Genomic DNA, 12,891 nt, shown 5'->3' with positions numbered 1-12,891 from the left:
ATGAATTTAATCAATTAATTTTTTTTAATGTTTAGATTTCTTTATCTAGGCAATTTTCATTTGATACAGGTGTCAACAGAGGGTGCATATGCAAAACATGTAGAGGAGGCATTGTAAATCGCTTAAGTACCATGTACAATTATATACACTGGATCCCTGTGGAAAGCCATATCGGTAAGGTACACAACTACCACCGTTCGGTAACCTAGTCTGTAATGAACATCACACATTGTGCACTAGTTGTATATAGCTCTGCACAGATGTGTCGTGTATGGTCTGAGATGCCTACTTGTGCAGTACGATGGGGAATGCCCTAGTGAACTGCTTCTAAGTTACTGCATTTTTGTTGGCCTTTTCAAGCCAAAAGTTGTCATCTTTGGATCAGTCCGGTTAGTGTCCCCGCAAGGTCATCTACGAGGCGAGCCGGATGGAACACGAAGGCAGAGCTATCCAAGAGGATGACCACAGATGGGCATGTGACTGGTCCAGAAATAGGTGGAACTTGGAAAATCTTGCACCTGGAGCTTTGAACCGCACTGCCAAACAAAGGGTAACACACTGATAAAAAAAAAAGTACAATGGACATAGCAAGAACAGCTATAGAAATATTTAAAAAATATAAAGGGGTAAAAAAAAATTTATAAGTTTCACTTACCACTGTGCGAGGAAAAAACCTGTAACTACGTCATTGGAGCACTGAACCAGTCAGACAAAATAAGGATAATGGTCTCAAAATCAACCAGGAAAAAAAAAGAGTGCTGCTTTCAGTACTCAGCAGTGATCTGTAACATCTAACCTCAGTAACAACAAAATTCTGGTTATGTTGAGTAGAGTTACAAACAACATTTTTTGGCCCTACTCCTCCAGTTTGCAATGTTTCCTCACGCTTATGCTACCTGTATTCTTGCACATTCTCTTGATTTACCCATCCCTGTAAATTAAAAAATCAACAATATGTTATTGATTCAGGAAATAATTATTATTAAGGAAATTATTTGTGTTATAATTAATTAATTTATTTAATATGTTCTAATTTTAAAAGGGTTAATTAAGATTGCATTAAAAGTAATTTATGTAAAAAATTTAAAATTAATTTGTAATATCAATTACAGAACTTATTTATTAATAGGTACTCACTTGATATAAATAATTTCCAGGAATGATGTTGCATCACAAACTATGTATAAACACAACACATAATTTAATACAACAGTTATAAAATTATTGAATTTATATTATATATTTGACGTCGTTCCAAGTGCTCCCTTCGCTCGCACAGGTCGTTATGTTCCCTCGTCGCCTCACTAGGGTGGGGGGGGGTAGTTCGCGGCTTGAGGAGTCCTGCTGCGCTTGGGACGTTTTTGCGGGAAGCGGGCTCCGGGTGACGCGCAGCGATGCGGAATGCAGGCAGTCGAGCTTCAGACCTGGACCAGGCAAGTTGTGTGTCGCTCCCGCAAGTGAACAGTTCCGCCGGGAACTGAGCAGCTCCACCCTCACCGGACCACCACCTCTACCGATCCAGCTCCCTGCCAGCCACGTGGCAACGTCACGACCCCGAGGATCTCCGCTCTACCTGTGAACTGGCCCACAGGGTCTAAACTTAGGCTAGTTGGCGCCCTCAGCAACGGCAACATCGTAGCAGGGACCGGTAGGGCGACAAATGGCGCCCAGCTAGTGTGGCTACCAAATTTTAGGCAAATCAGAAAAAAAAAAAATTCAGCTTGCTAGAGACGTACAGCGCAAACCAGTGAAAAACGCAGGCGAAAACGGCATAACTCGCAGGGTAGGGACAAAGGACTTCAGGCGCGCATCACTAGACAGACAGGCGCCGGGAAACGGGACCCGCTGGAGAAATAAGGTCACAGCACCCCCCACCCCAGCAGCGCGCAGCCTCCAGGACACCACCCCTCCACCCGCGCGTCGAGCGCGCGCGAGAACGCCCGAGGATCACCGAGGTAACACATTTCACCACCGACCGCGACCGCGCAAACATCCGCGGGGCGAGGACGTGCGGACAAGACCGCTCGGACGATAGCGAAGGGAGCGCCCTCCCGGATCTGTCCGCGCCCGCCACCGACGCCGCGACCCGTCGTCCGGGTCTGACAGCCGCGAACCACGCCATGTACGCGGGAGCTGACGTAACCATCGCCATGGAGGAGCCCTGCGACCGCTGCGGAAAACCATACACCAACAACAGCTGCGCTGGTGAGTACCCTCATAAGTGCTGCACATGTCAGTTTCCGCACTTAAGGGCAGAGAGCAATCTCCGAGCCCCGACAGGCCCTCTGTGCGCCGCGAACAGGTGTCCGGGCCGCCATGACGAAGTAGCACATTGTCAACAGTGTGGGACTATCAGGCACCGCGCATGCGCTGACGCACTCGAGTTTGTAAACTTCCGCGACGGACTTTACCTATGTGTCGAGTGCGAAGGACGCGCACGTAGGCGACAGAGTGGCTCCCTGGCCTTAGTGCACCGCCCCCCTAGCGGACCTGTCACTCTCCCAGAATTCACGGGCCACGCCCACGACGACCCGCGTTTATTCCTAAGTGCCTGTGAAGAGAAACTAACCCGGCACAACACAGCGCCCGAAGACTGGACGGAGCGGGTCAGCGGACAGCTGCGAGGGGAAGCGCGCACTTGGTGGTCTCAGGCGGGGGGATACGATGTGGGCTGGGATGACTTCTCACGCCGGTTGGAGGCTCGGTTCAACGACGCGCGCACCCAGAACAAATGCCGCAGTGAACTGTTCAGCCGCGCGCAAGAGAGTGGGGAGAGCGTGGAGGCGTTTGTTTATGGCAAACTCCGGCTTTACCGCCGCCTTTCACTCGGGGGCCGCGCCGACGACGTGCTCCCTTTCATCGTAGAGTTGGTGTCTCCCGAACTACGCCCATTCTTGCGCGGGGTAGTTTCGCACGGACTAGAAAACTTCCTCGCCCGAGCCAGGGACATAGAATACGATCTGATGGCGCACCGACGTACCAAAAACATCGCGACGCCGCGCCCAACTCCGCAAACTCAGGAGGCGGTGCAACCAGAGGACGCGCAAGCAGTCGTTCCGTACGTAGAACAGCCGCCTCCGAGAGATAACTACCGGCCTTACTCTCCGCCCCGGGGGAGGGGGGGAGCGTCACAAACCAGCCCGCCCAGCCGGGCCGCGCAACAACCGCGCCGCGAGGAGCGCCGCGGCGGACCACAGGGTGCCCAAGACAGTCGCCCGCCTCGCTGTCGCTACTGCCCCACGGCGGAAAACCACTGGCACAATGTGTGTCCGACACGCGAGGCCATCTGGCAGGCGCGAGGGGGGCAGGCCGTACCTCCGGGAAACTCCGTCTAGGGAGCAGTGACATCGCTGGCCACCGCCCCCCTACCCTTCGTCCAGCCCCGCACACGAGTGCGCCACCACGGCCACCAGGTCGCGATGACGCCCCACCCAAGCGCACCATGTTCCAGGACATCAGGGAGCAACGGCTCCCTCCAAGAAGCGACGCCGCTAATCCGGCGTCGGCGTCACCCCCGCCCGCGTCTGCAGCAGTCGTCCAGCCGCCGTCTCATCCCCCTAGCACTAGTGGGGTCGGCCCGCCTTATCCGTTCGGGGCCCGCCCCAGGTCGTCGGCGAGAAACGCCGCCCACCAGGCATCGGCGCCGCCCCCGCCCGCAGCTGCAGGGCCCGACGAAGCACCGCCCTGTCCATCAGGGACCACTGGGGACGGCCCGCCTCATCCGTTCGGGGCCCGCCCCAGGTCGTCGGCGAGAAACGCCGCCCACCAGGCATCGGCGCCGCCCCCGCCCGCAGCTGCAGGGCCCGACGAAGCACCGCCCTGTCCATCAGGGACCACTGGGGACGGCCCGCCTCATCCGTTCGGGGCCCGCCCCAGGTCGCCGGCGAGCGACGCCGCCCACCAGGCATCGGCGCCGCCCCCGCCCGCAGCTGCAGGGCCCGACGAAGCACCGCCCTGTCCATCAGGGACCACTGGGGACGGCCCGCCTCATCCGTTCGGGGCCCGCCCCAGGTCGCCGGCGAGCGACGCCGCCCACCAGGCATCGGCGCCGCCCCCGCCCGCAGCTGCAGGGCCCGACGAAGCACCGCCCTGTCCATCAGGGACCACTGGGGACGGCCCGCCTCATCCGTTCGGGGCCCGCCCCAGGTCGCCGGCGAGCGACGCCGCCCACCAGGCATCGGCGCCGCCCCCGCCCGCAGCTGCAGGGCCGAGTCGGTCCAAAACCCGCCTGGGCCGAATGGGGCCAGATGCCGCGGAGCTGATCCGGATCCCAGTGGAGCTGAATGGGCAGTCCATAGCCGCGCTAGTGGACACCGCAGCCACACACACTTATGTCGCGGCCCACCTCATTATTGAGGGGGACCTTGTGCCGGAGGTCAACACCATCCAGCTGGCCACTACTGGGACTAGCACGCTAACGACTGGGCGTGCCCAGGTAAGGATTGGCATTAGAGACATTGTGAGCTGCACCAGTGCCCTGGTTGTACAGGACCTTCACGATAATCTCATCCTGGGGCTACCCTGGCTGGTGCAAGAGGACGCCACTGTTGAGGTCCGCGCAGGGAGGATACATGTGGGGACCAGGGGCCGCCGAACTGTATATGGGCTGAGGCACACCCCACCCCCTTCCCGGGCCGAACCCCCCCGCCTAGCTGATCTCCGCCACAATGTTCCCCCTGAGTACCACAGATTGTTAGAGACAGTCCTGGAGCAGCAGCCCCAGGTGTTCTCCGCAGCAGACCAACTACGCCGAACCAATGTCACAGAGCATTGCATCCCCACCATCCCTCACATTCCGCCTTACGAGAAACCATTCGGGTTTGGGCCCCGCGAACTACTTGCCATCAGGGAGCAAATAGCAGAGATGTTGTGCGATGGCGTCATAGAGCCTAGTAAGTCCCCATACAACTGTAGGATCGTAATGGCAGACAAAAAAGACGGCTCACTTAGATTCTGTGTTAATTTCAAGCCAATCAATAACCTCACCATCCCCGCACCACCACCCCTCATCAACATCTCAGAGGCCCTCACGAGGTTAGGAGACGCCCGCATCTTTTCGACACTTGACCTGAAGTCGGGGTACTGGCAAGTCCCAGTAAGCCCCAAGGATCGCCCCAAGACCGCGTTCACGGCGCCCGATGGGCGGCGCTTTCAGTTCTGCGCGATGCCGTTCGGGCTGCAGGACGCCCCCGCGACATTCCAGACCATGATGGTCCGCGTCCTGGACGGGTACATTGGCGAGTTTGCCACCGCGTACCTGGATGACGTGATCATCTGGTCACGGACGTGGGAGGACCATGCCCACCATCTCTCGCTGGTCCTCGAACGGCTCGCCACACACGGACTCACATGCGCGCCACACAAGTGTTACATCGGCGCCCGTGAGCTAGAGTTCTTGGGGCACATCGTCAGCGCCGAGGGCTACCGCCCCATCCCCGAACAGCTAAGCCTCATTGACAGTAAACAGGCGCCCCGCACCAGGAAGCAGCTCCAGAAGCTAATGGGGCTGTTAAACTGGTTACGTTCATTCATTCCCAATTTTGCCACAATCACCGCACCCATGACGGACCTTCTCTCCCCGAAAACAAAGTTCCGGTGGACAGAAGCAGCGGACCAATCACTCATCCTAGTGAAGCAACAGTTCCGCGAGTGCCACAACCTGTCACGTCTGGCCCCAGACAAGCCCATCTTTGTCCAGACGGATGCCAGCCAGGACGGTATGGGCGCGGTTCTCTACCAGGTGGGTGATGATGGGGAGCGGCTGGTAGCAGAGTATGCAAGTGCCAAGTTCGGCCCCGCAGAACGACGCTATCACGTGAATGAGCAGGAGTGTCTCGCGGTGGTGTGGGCCCTCAAACGCTACCGGCACCACCTTGAGGGGAGACCATTCACCCTGCGCACGGATAGTCAGTGTCTGCGGTGGCTGGACTCCGCCCAGGGACGAAAATCAAAGTTCATCCGCTGGGCACTCATGCTCCAGGGCTTCACATTTCATGTCGAACACATCCCTGGGCGAGAGAACCAGCTGGCAGATGAGCTGTCCCGTCACCCAGACCCCAATACCATCTTCCAAGACACTCAAGGGTGGGATGACCTGATGCCACCGTCCCACCAGCCAGCTACCGGTCTAGCAGCATCACCTCCAGCGGCACTCTACGTCATCGGACGAGCGGATCCCACGGTCCAAGCAGAGGCATCGCCCACCCTGGCCACTCTGGTAGATCACGTTAAACTGGCCCAGCAGGATGACCCAGACACGCAGCGCAACCTGGCAGCATGCGGTGAACGCGCCCTCCCACACCAGCGCAACCTGGACGGGGTCCTGCAGAGCAGGGTGCCGGGTGACATGGACACCTGGCAGACCCATGTACCCCCCACTGCACGACAGCTGGTGCTGCAGTATTTCCACAACCATGACCTAGCAGGCCACCCGGGAGCAGATCAGACCCAACGGGAGATCAGGAAGCTGTTCCATTGGCCGGGCATAGCACGGGATGTCCGGGAATACGTGCGCAACTGCCAGCTCTGCCAGCAGCGCAAGCCCCCCCGGGCCGATGGGATTGAGCAACAGCGCCCCAGGCGACCGGAGGAACCATTCCACACAGTAGCCCTCGATGTCATGGGCCCCTACCCTCGCACGTCGCGGGGCAAGCGGTTCCTCGTCGTGGTCACGGATGTGTTCACACGTTGGTCGGAGGCATTCGCCGTATCCAACGTACGAGCAGGGACAGTAGCAGCCCTAATGGACAATGAGGTCTTCCCCCGTTATGGGTTTCCGAGAGTGTTACTAACGGACAACGGGACACAGTTCGCAGGACGGCGGTGGAAGGCCGACTGCCGCAGATGGGACGTAGAGCATCACACTACCCCGACTTACCACCCCAGGGCGAACCCGACGGAACGTCGCAACCAGGACATAAAAATCCAGTTGCGCCTCCGTCTGGGGGAAGACCATTCCAAATGGGACCTCCAACTTCCCAAGCTGCTCTATTGCCTGCGGCGGCGGACCAATGTGGTCATGGGCCACACCCCTGCTGAACTGCTTCATGGGCAGAATCTCGCCCTACCAGGGGAGCTCCGGGTCGCAGAAGCAGCAGGAGTTGTCACCCGTCCCCCTGTCACTGACTTTAGAGAAGAGGCACGGCAACACCAGGCTCGATTCCTAGCCACGCGCACTCCACAATCACCAAATCCACCGACGCCATTGGAGCCCGGGCAAATGGTGTATGCCCGGTGTCACCACTTGTCGTCTAGCAGCAAGCGCTACTGCACAGGTCTGAGCCCCAAATGGGCCGCCCCCCGGGAGGTACTGCGACGTCTAGGGCCCACTTCTTACTTGATCCGACTCCCGAACGGTAGGTCGACAAAGATCCACCGGGATGATTTGCGTCTCGTCCCACCCACAGGCGCCCCAACTGTCCCAGCGGGGGACAGGGACAGTGGAAATGACCAGCATACATCCACTGCTCACCCCACGTCCCCAGCTGCTCAACACCCAAGCACTTCTTGTCCCACATCCCCATCAGACCAACACCCAACAACCATTCGTCCCACATCACCATCAGATCAACACTTAACTACTCCTTGTCCCACGTCCCCATCAGCTCAACACCTAAGCACCATTCGTACCGCGTCCCCATCAGACCAACACCCATCTACTGCTCACCCCGTGCTCCGTTCGAGCGGCGCAACTTTACGCGAGCTCGAGAGCCTGATGGATCGGCTGGACCCAGAGGGATTGTCCGTAGAACTTTACGATGGGGACGACCCAACCCTGCTCAACCTCGTGTCGCACCCGCAGATCACATTCCCTGATGGAATAGACGACGACTCCCGATCCAGTTCACCAGGATGGCCCGGATGGGATCAACCACGCTGGCCATTGGACGCGAGCCATGGCAGTTCAATGTTCAGGATGAACATGGAGGAGCCAGAGCAATCCGAAACCGGACCATCTCAGGAAGGACGTTCATGCAACACGCGGCAAGTATTGGTGGAACAGGGCTGCGAGAACAGCCCCAGGACAACGGCAGTTACACCCAGCGGCCTAACGGGAGACAGGGATAAAGTCGAACCGCAACGGGAGAGTCAAGGGGAGTCCAGCATCCCAGGGGAAGCCAGACACGAGGGACTGAGGCGCTCTACCCGAGTCCGTGTAGCCCCACGACACCTGGTGGACTACGAATGGGAAAACCCACATGAGAAGATCAACCGAGCGCCACACCCCGATGCACCACGCCTTCATGTAATGACCCTCCTCCCTTTGGATGCCCGGTCCATTCTCCCCATCATTGACAGCCAAACCCCGAGCAGAGAACCCTCCAGATACATTCCGAACATTGGAGGGGAACAGGCCCCAAGGCAATGCGTGTGACATGGGGCTTCGAGGGGCATAACGGCCTCAGTGAAGGGGGGGCATTTGACGTCGTTCCAAGTGCTCCCTTCGCTCGCACAGGTCGTTATGTTCCCTCGTCGCCTCACTAGGGTGGGGGGGGGAGGTTCGCGGCTTGAGGAGTCCTGCTGCGCTTGGGACGTTTTTGCGGGAAGCGGGCTCCGGGTGACGCGCAGCGATGCGGAATGCAGGCAGTCGAGCTTCAGACCTGGACCAGGCAAGTTGTGTGTCGCTCCCGCAAGTGAACAGTTCCGCCGGGAACTGAGCAGCTCCACCCTCACCGGACCACCACCTCTACCGATCCAGCTCCCTGCCAGCCACGTGGCAACGTCACGACCCCGAGGATCTCCGCTCTACCTGTGAACTGGCCCACAGGGTCTAAACTTAGGCTAGTTGGCGCCCTCAGCAACGGCAACATCGTAGCAGGGACCGGTAGGGCGACATATTATACATTATTTTGAAATGTAAATGCATAGTGTTCCCCCAAGACTACTGTTAGCATAATGATCTGTAAACAGCTGTATTTTCTTTCTCTTTTCATACGCTATGGAAATATTTCTGCTCGCTGACATGATGCAGCACAAAAGCCAAATGTAGGCAGCATCAAAAAATTCAATGGTGTGCGCGTGTCCCTACTTCCTGTTACACATTTCCATTGCATTCATGAAATTACTCCCACTAAATGATGTATACAGAGAGATAAGATGTTACACATTAAAAAAAAAGTAGCACTTTTTACAAGATGTGAAGAACTTAAAAAGTTAAAGGGAAAAACTCTTTTGTGTGCCGGGATTACATCCTGTAAATAATTTGGCTTTTCGATTCTAAAATAGCTCTTGCAAACGGCTTGTGCGGGACGCGACAGAGATAGCACACTCTGAAGAAGAACGAAATTCTGGCCTGGTTGCCTAGAAAGTGCGTGTAGAAAGTCCGCACTCAAGGACGGGAAAGGCAAAAAAAAAAAAAAAAATAACATCTGTATGCTGGTTCTAATTTTGTACAGAGATGTGTTGTGGTGAGCATGAAAGCGGGAAGCACAGGTGGCATGAGTAATTCAGGACTTGGTTGTGACATGGTGTCGAGAGGCCGTGTGGTGGGCGTATGCCAAGGGGGAAGGGGGGGGGGGAACTTAGACGTGGACTCGAAACTGGATCAGAAGGCAGCGCCTGAAGTGGCCAAGGGATGAACTACCAGGGGCCTAAGTTAGTTGACCAAGTGTTCAACAGGTAGCGCACAGAGGTTGCAGTACGAGTGACAGTGTGCCGAGAGGGCTGATGAGGAAGGTGCGGGAGAACTCGAGCAACAAGATGGCTGGCTACTCCATGGACTGCAGGCATCGCGTGAGCAGTGCTGCCATCAGCAGGACACGGCGCTGGACTGTTCTGAAATGCAGCACCGTTATCGGTCGCGCGTGCTCAGAGGAGCGGGAAACGGGAGACGGTAACTTGACGAAAGATGCGCGGCACAGCTGTGGCACAGTGCTTGTCCACGAAAAGCACTGGATGCGATGCTTAGGAGTGCGGAGAGTGGCCTGTTGGTTGACAGCAGTAAGGAAAGAAACTCTCAGGCCCGAGGCCCAGATAAATTAAAGTGAAAGTTCTACAAAATATTAAAATGCTCAGAAAAATTATATGTAGCAAAAAAATTAACTTCATAAACTATTAACTCATTAAAAAAATTATGAAATGACATGTGCCATGATATCCAACCCAAGAGTGGCACAATTTTTTACAACTTTTCTGTTTGAATTTTTTTACACAAAGGGCTTAATTTTTTTTGGTTACGCATAACAGTTTAATAGTAATAACTTTTTTAAGCATGCCGAAAACCCATACATACATATAGGTTGTGCACATTATATATATTAAGGTGTACTCAAGTCAACATGTACATTTATGTTAAGCTGCATCATCTTTATCAGCTTGCTTTATTACTTGAACCTCGTAAATATGTACAATGCTTTCTCTTAGTTTAGCTGGACCTGCTATTATGTCACTAAGGTACTTAACTGTAATGATGCCAACTAAACATTGCAGGTACTGAATGTTACAAAAAAAAGTAATTGGAAATTTTTTTTTGTATGTTGGAATAGTGTTAACACGGTAGTGCTTCTGTTGTAGATGTGCCTCAATTATCTGGCTTTGCACAAATGCCGGGCCTGAACATAAATCCTTCTCAACGCCAAGTGCCAGTATTTTCAGGGAACACCGTAAAACAGCCAGAGGTAAGAGTTAATGCTTCTCTTTCTGGTGTTCAAGGATGACAGTCCAAGTTTTAGTGTTGTGCTTTGGTTTTTGTATGTTTGGAATTATTGAGTCAGTCGTCGCACTCATTCATTGAGAATAAAGAAGAGGTTATAGTGTCAAGACTTAAGAGTTATTAGCAAATGTGTTCATTGTTAGGCATTTATTTATATGTTGTAACTGTTGTAATAGCACATTTATTCATTCAGATGGTGACATAATTTTTATATTTATATATTTATTGATGAGTGCTATTATGGTTGTCCAACCTTTTGGCTTAGTGGTTAGCACTTCTGGCTGGTGATCCAAAGGTCCTGGGTTTGATTCACAACCAGGATTAGGATTTTTCAGTTTCCTTCCTTTGTTCAGGATTGGATAATTCGATACCGCAGAAAGTAATGCATATGTTAGCAGACCCTGCTTCCCATGAAAACTCCAGAAGCACTGTGGTTGTGTGTATCACCATGCTCGGACACGAGCATCAAGGAATTATGTTCTTTACTATTATGAGTACTGTTTAAAATTGGCAACATATGTCGAGGTTTTATCTGCTATTACTATTTTTAGCGCTTCAGTTTTCAAAGAAGGAAAAAAGTATCAATATGATACAAGCACATCTGCCCCTCAAATTAACACCCTAATTTGTTGCAGGAAAACAGAGCTTTAATTAAAACAGTTCTTATCAAATACAGTTTGTTTTTTTTTCCCATAAGAGTACATTAAACCAAATTAAATAATTTTTCAACTGTTAAAATTTGTTTTGTTGACTACCATTTTAACCAAGTGTTAAATATTACATTTAAATAACATTTAAATACATGCTTGAATTACATTTTAATAAAAAAAATTAAAATTAAATAATTTTAAACAATTCTTTGGTCGTATTCGTTGACGTAATATATCTTGTGAATGACATTTTCTTACTAAGTAAACATTTATGAGTTACAATATAATTATATTATTCATATAGAAGCTCTGTTTCAGTGTCTAATGAGATTAAAGAAGCTTAAATGCAACATTTATGTTAACATCTGTGGCTGGTGGAAATGTGCATTAGTGCTCCACGTAACTTTGCATTATCCGTGTGTAAATCGCATGTTTGTTCTATTTGTATCAAATATCAGTCATTAATAAATTATTAATTGTTGATCAGCCAGATTTTCAAGGCTTTTTTCACTTTATGATGCTGAAATTACTCTTGAATTAACACAAGTTGGCAGACGGCTCCATAATGCGTTTAAATTATCGCCTAAAAAGAAGTTGACTGGTAAAGAACTGGGGAAAATTAAGGGGATCACCAGGTTACCTTTAAATTGGATGAACCATTTACATTTGTTCAAATCTTGTGCATTAAAGTTGATGAACTCAAAAGTTAGAATTTTATCCTCATTTCTGTTAGTTGATTCTAGTTACAAAACAACTGAAGTAAAACGTGAACTATATCAATTAAAGCAGGACCTCCACGAGAAAAATGATTCAGAAAAAACCTTTAATCAAGTGCTCGAAATGACTGCAGGCATTAAGAGAGTTGAATGGTGAGAGTCCAGGCCACTCTTCAGATGACAAAGGATCAACCGGTGACCCCACTTCCGAAGCAGAGTGAATTGCCCGACGTCAACAGTACTCAATAAAGCAGCCTGTCAACGGGCAAGGTTTTACATTGGTACAATACTCTCATAAACCTAATAACAACATAGATAGTAAATCGTATCCCAACGAACATAAGAAAACTCAGATGCAATTTGTTGTCGGAAACATTTTCACATTGAAGACAGTCACTAAACCAGTTCATAAGAAAACAAAAACACTCTTCATAAATCGATTTGATCGGTCTGTTAAAGAACATGAGGTTATCAACTATATTAACAAATAACTTTCTCCCAAGTACATCTGTCAAACTACATATGAAATACAATACAAATTCATTTCATATCTCAGTTCTTGAAAATTACTTAAACAGGATTAATAACTCTGTTTGCTGGCCTAATAAGTGCCTTATAGACACTTTCTTCAGCAAATTGCATCCTAAGCAAATCATCTCTAATTCGTCCAATGCTGAACCTGTAAATTCAAGCCCTATCAGTAAGCCCTCTCCGTCTAAAATCACAGACTCTTTGCTTACCAAGGTGCCAGAAGAAGTTCTGTAATTTCACTTATGTCTAATGCTCAACTCGTTGGGAGTGGGAAATTTATTACCAAAATGTTAGAGGTTCTGAAAACTAAAACTAATGAATTTCTGGAAAGTTAAATTTACAC

The 12,891-nt window shown here is 51.7% G+C and overlaps 1 protein-coding gene across 10 annotated transcripts in view; it reads left to right on the top strand.

Moving 5' to 3' along the window:
- LOC134528074 (E3 ubiquitin-protein ligase TTC3-like) overlaps positions 1–12,891 on the top strand; it is a 170,326-nt gene that overhangs the window by 113,669 nt on the left and 43,766 nt on the right. For all 10 annotated transcript variants that reach the window (XM_063361300.1, XM_063361302.1, XM_063361299.1 and 7 more), the window contains one exon: positions 10,513–10,616. In XM_063361300.1, the coding sequence (XP_063217370.1) occupies positions 10,513–10,616 (104 nt within the window). The remainder of the gene's footprint in view (positions 1–10,512; positions 10,617–12,891) is intronic.

This window comes from Bacillus rossius, chromosome 1, assembly GCF_032445375.1.
Source record: "Bacillus rossius redtenbacheri isolate Brsri chromosome 1, Brsri_v3, whole genome shotgun sequence".
NCBI classification, from domain to species: domain Eukaryota; kingdom Metazoa; phylum Arthropoda; class Insecta; order Phasmatodea; family Bacillidae; genus Bacillus; species Bacillus rossius.
This window is presented reverse-complemented; position numbering and strand designations above follow the sequence as displayed.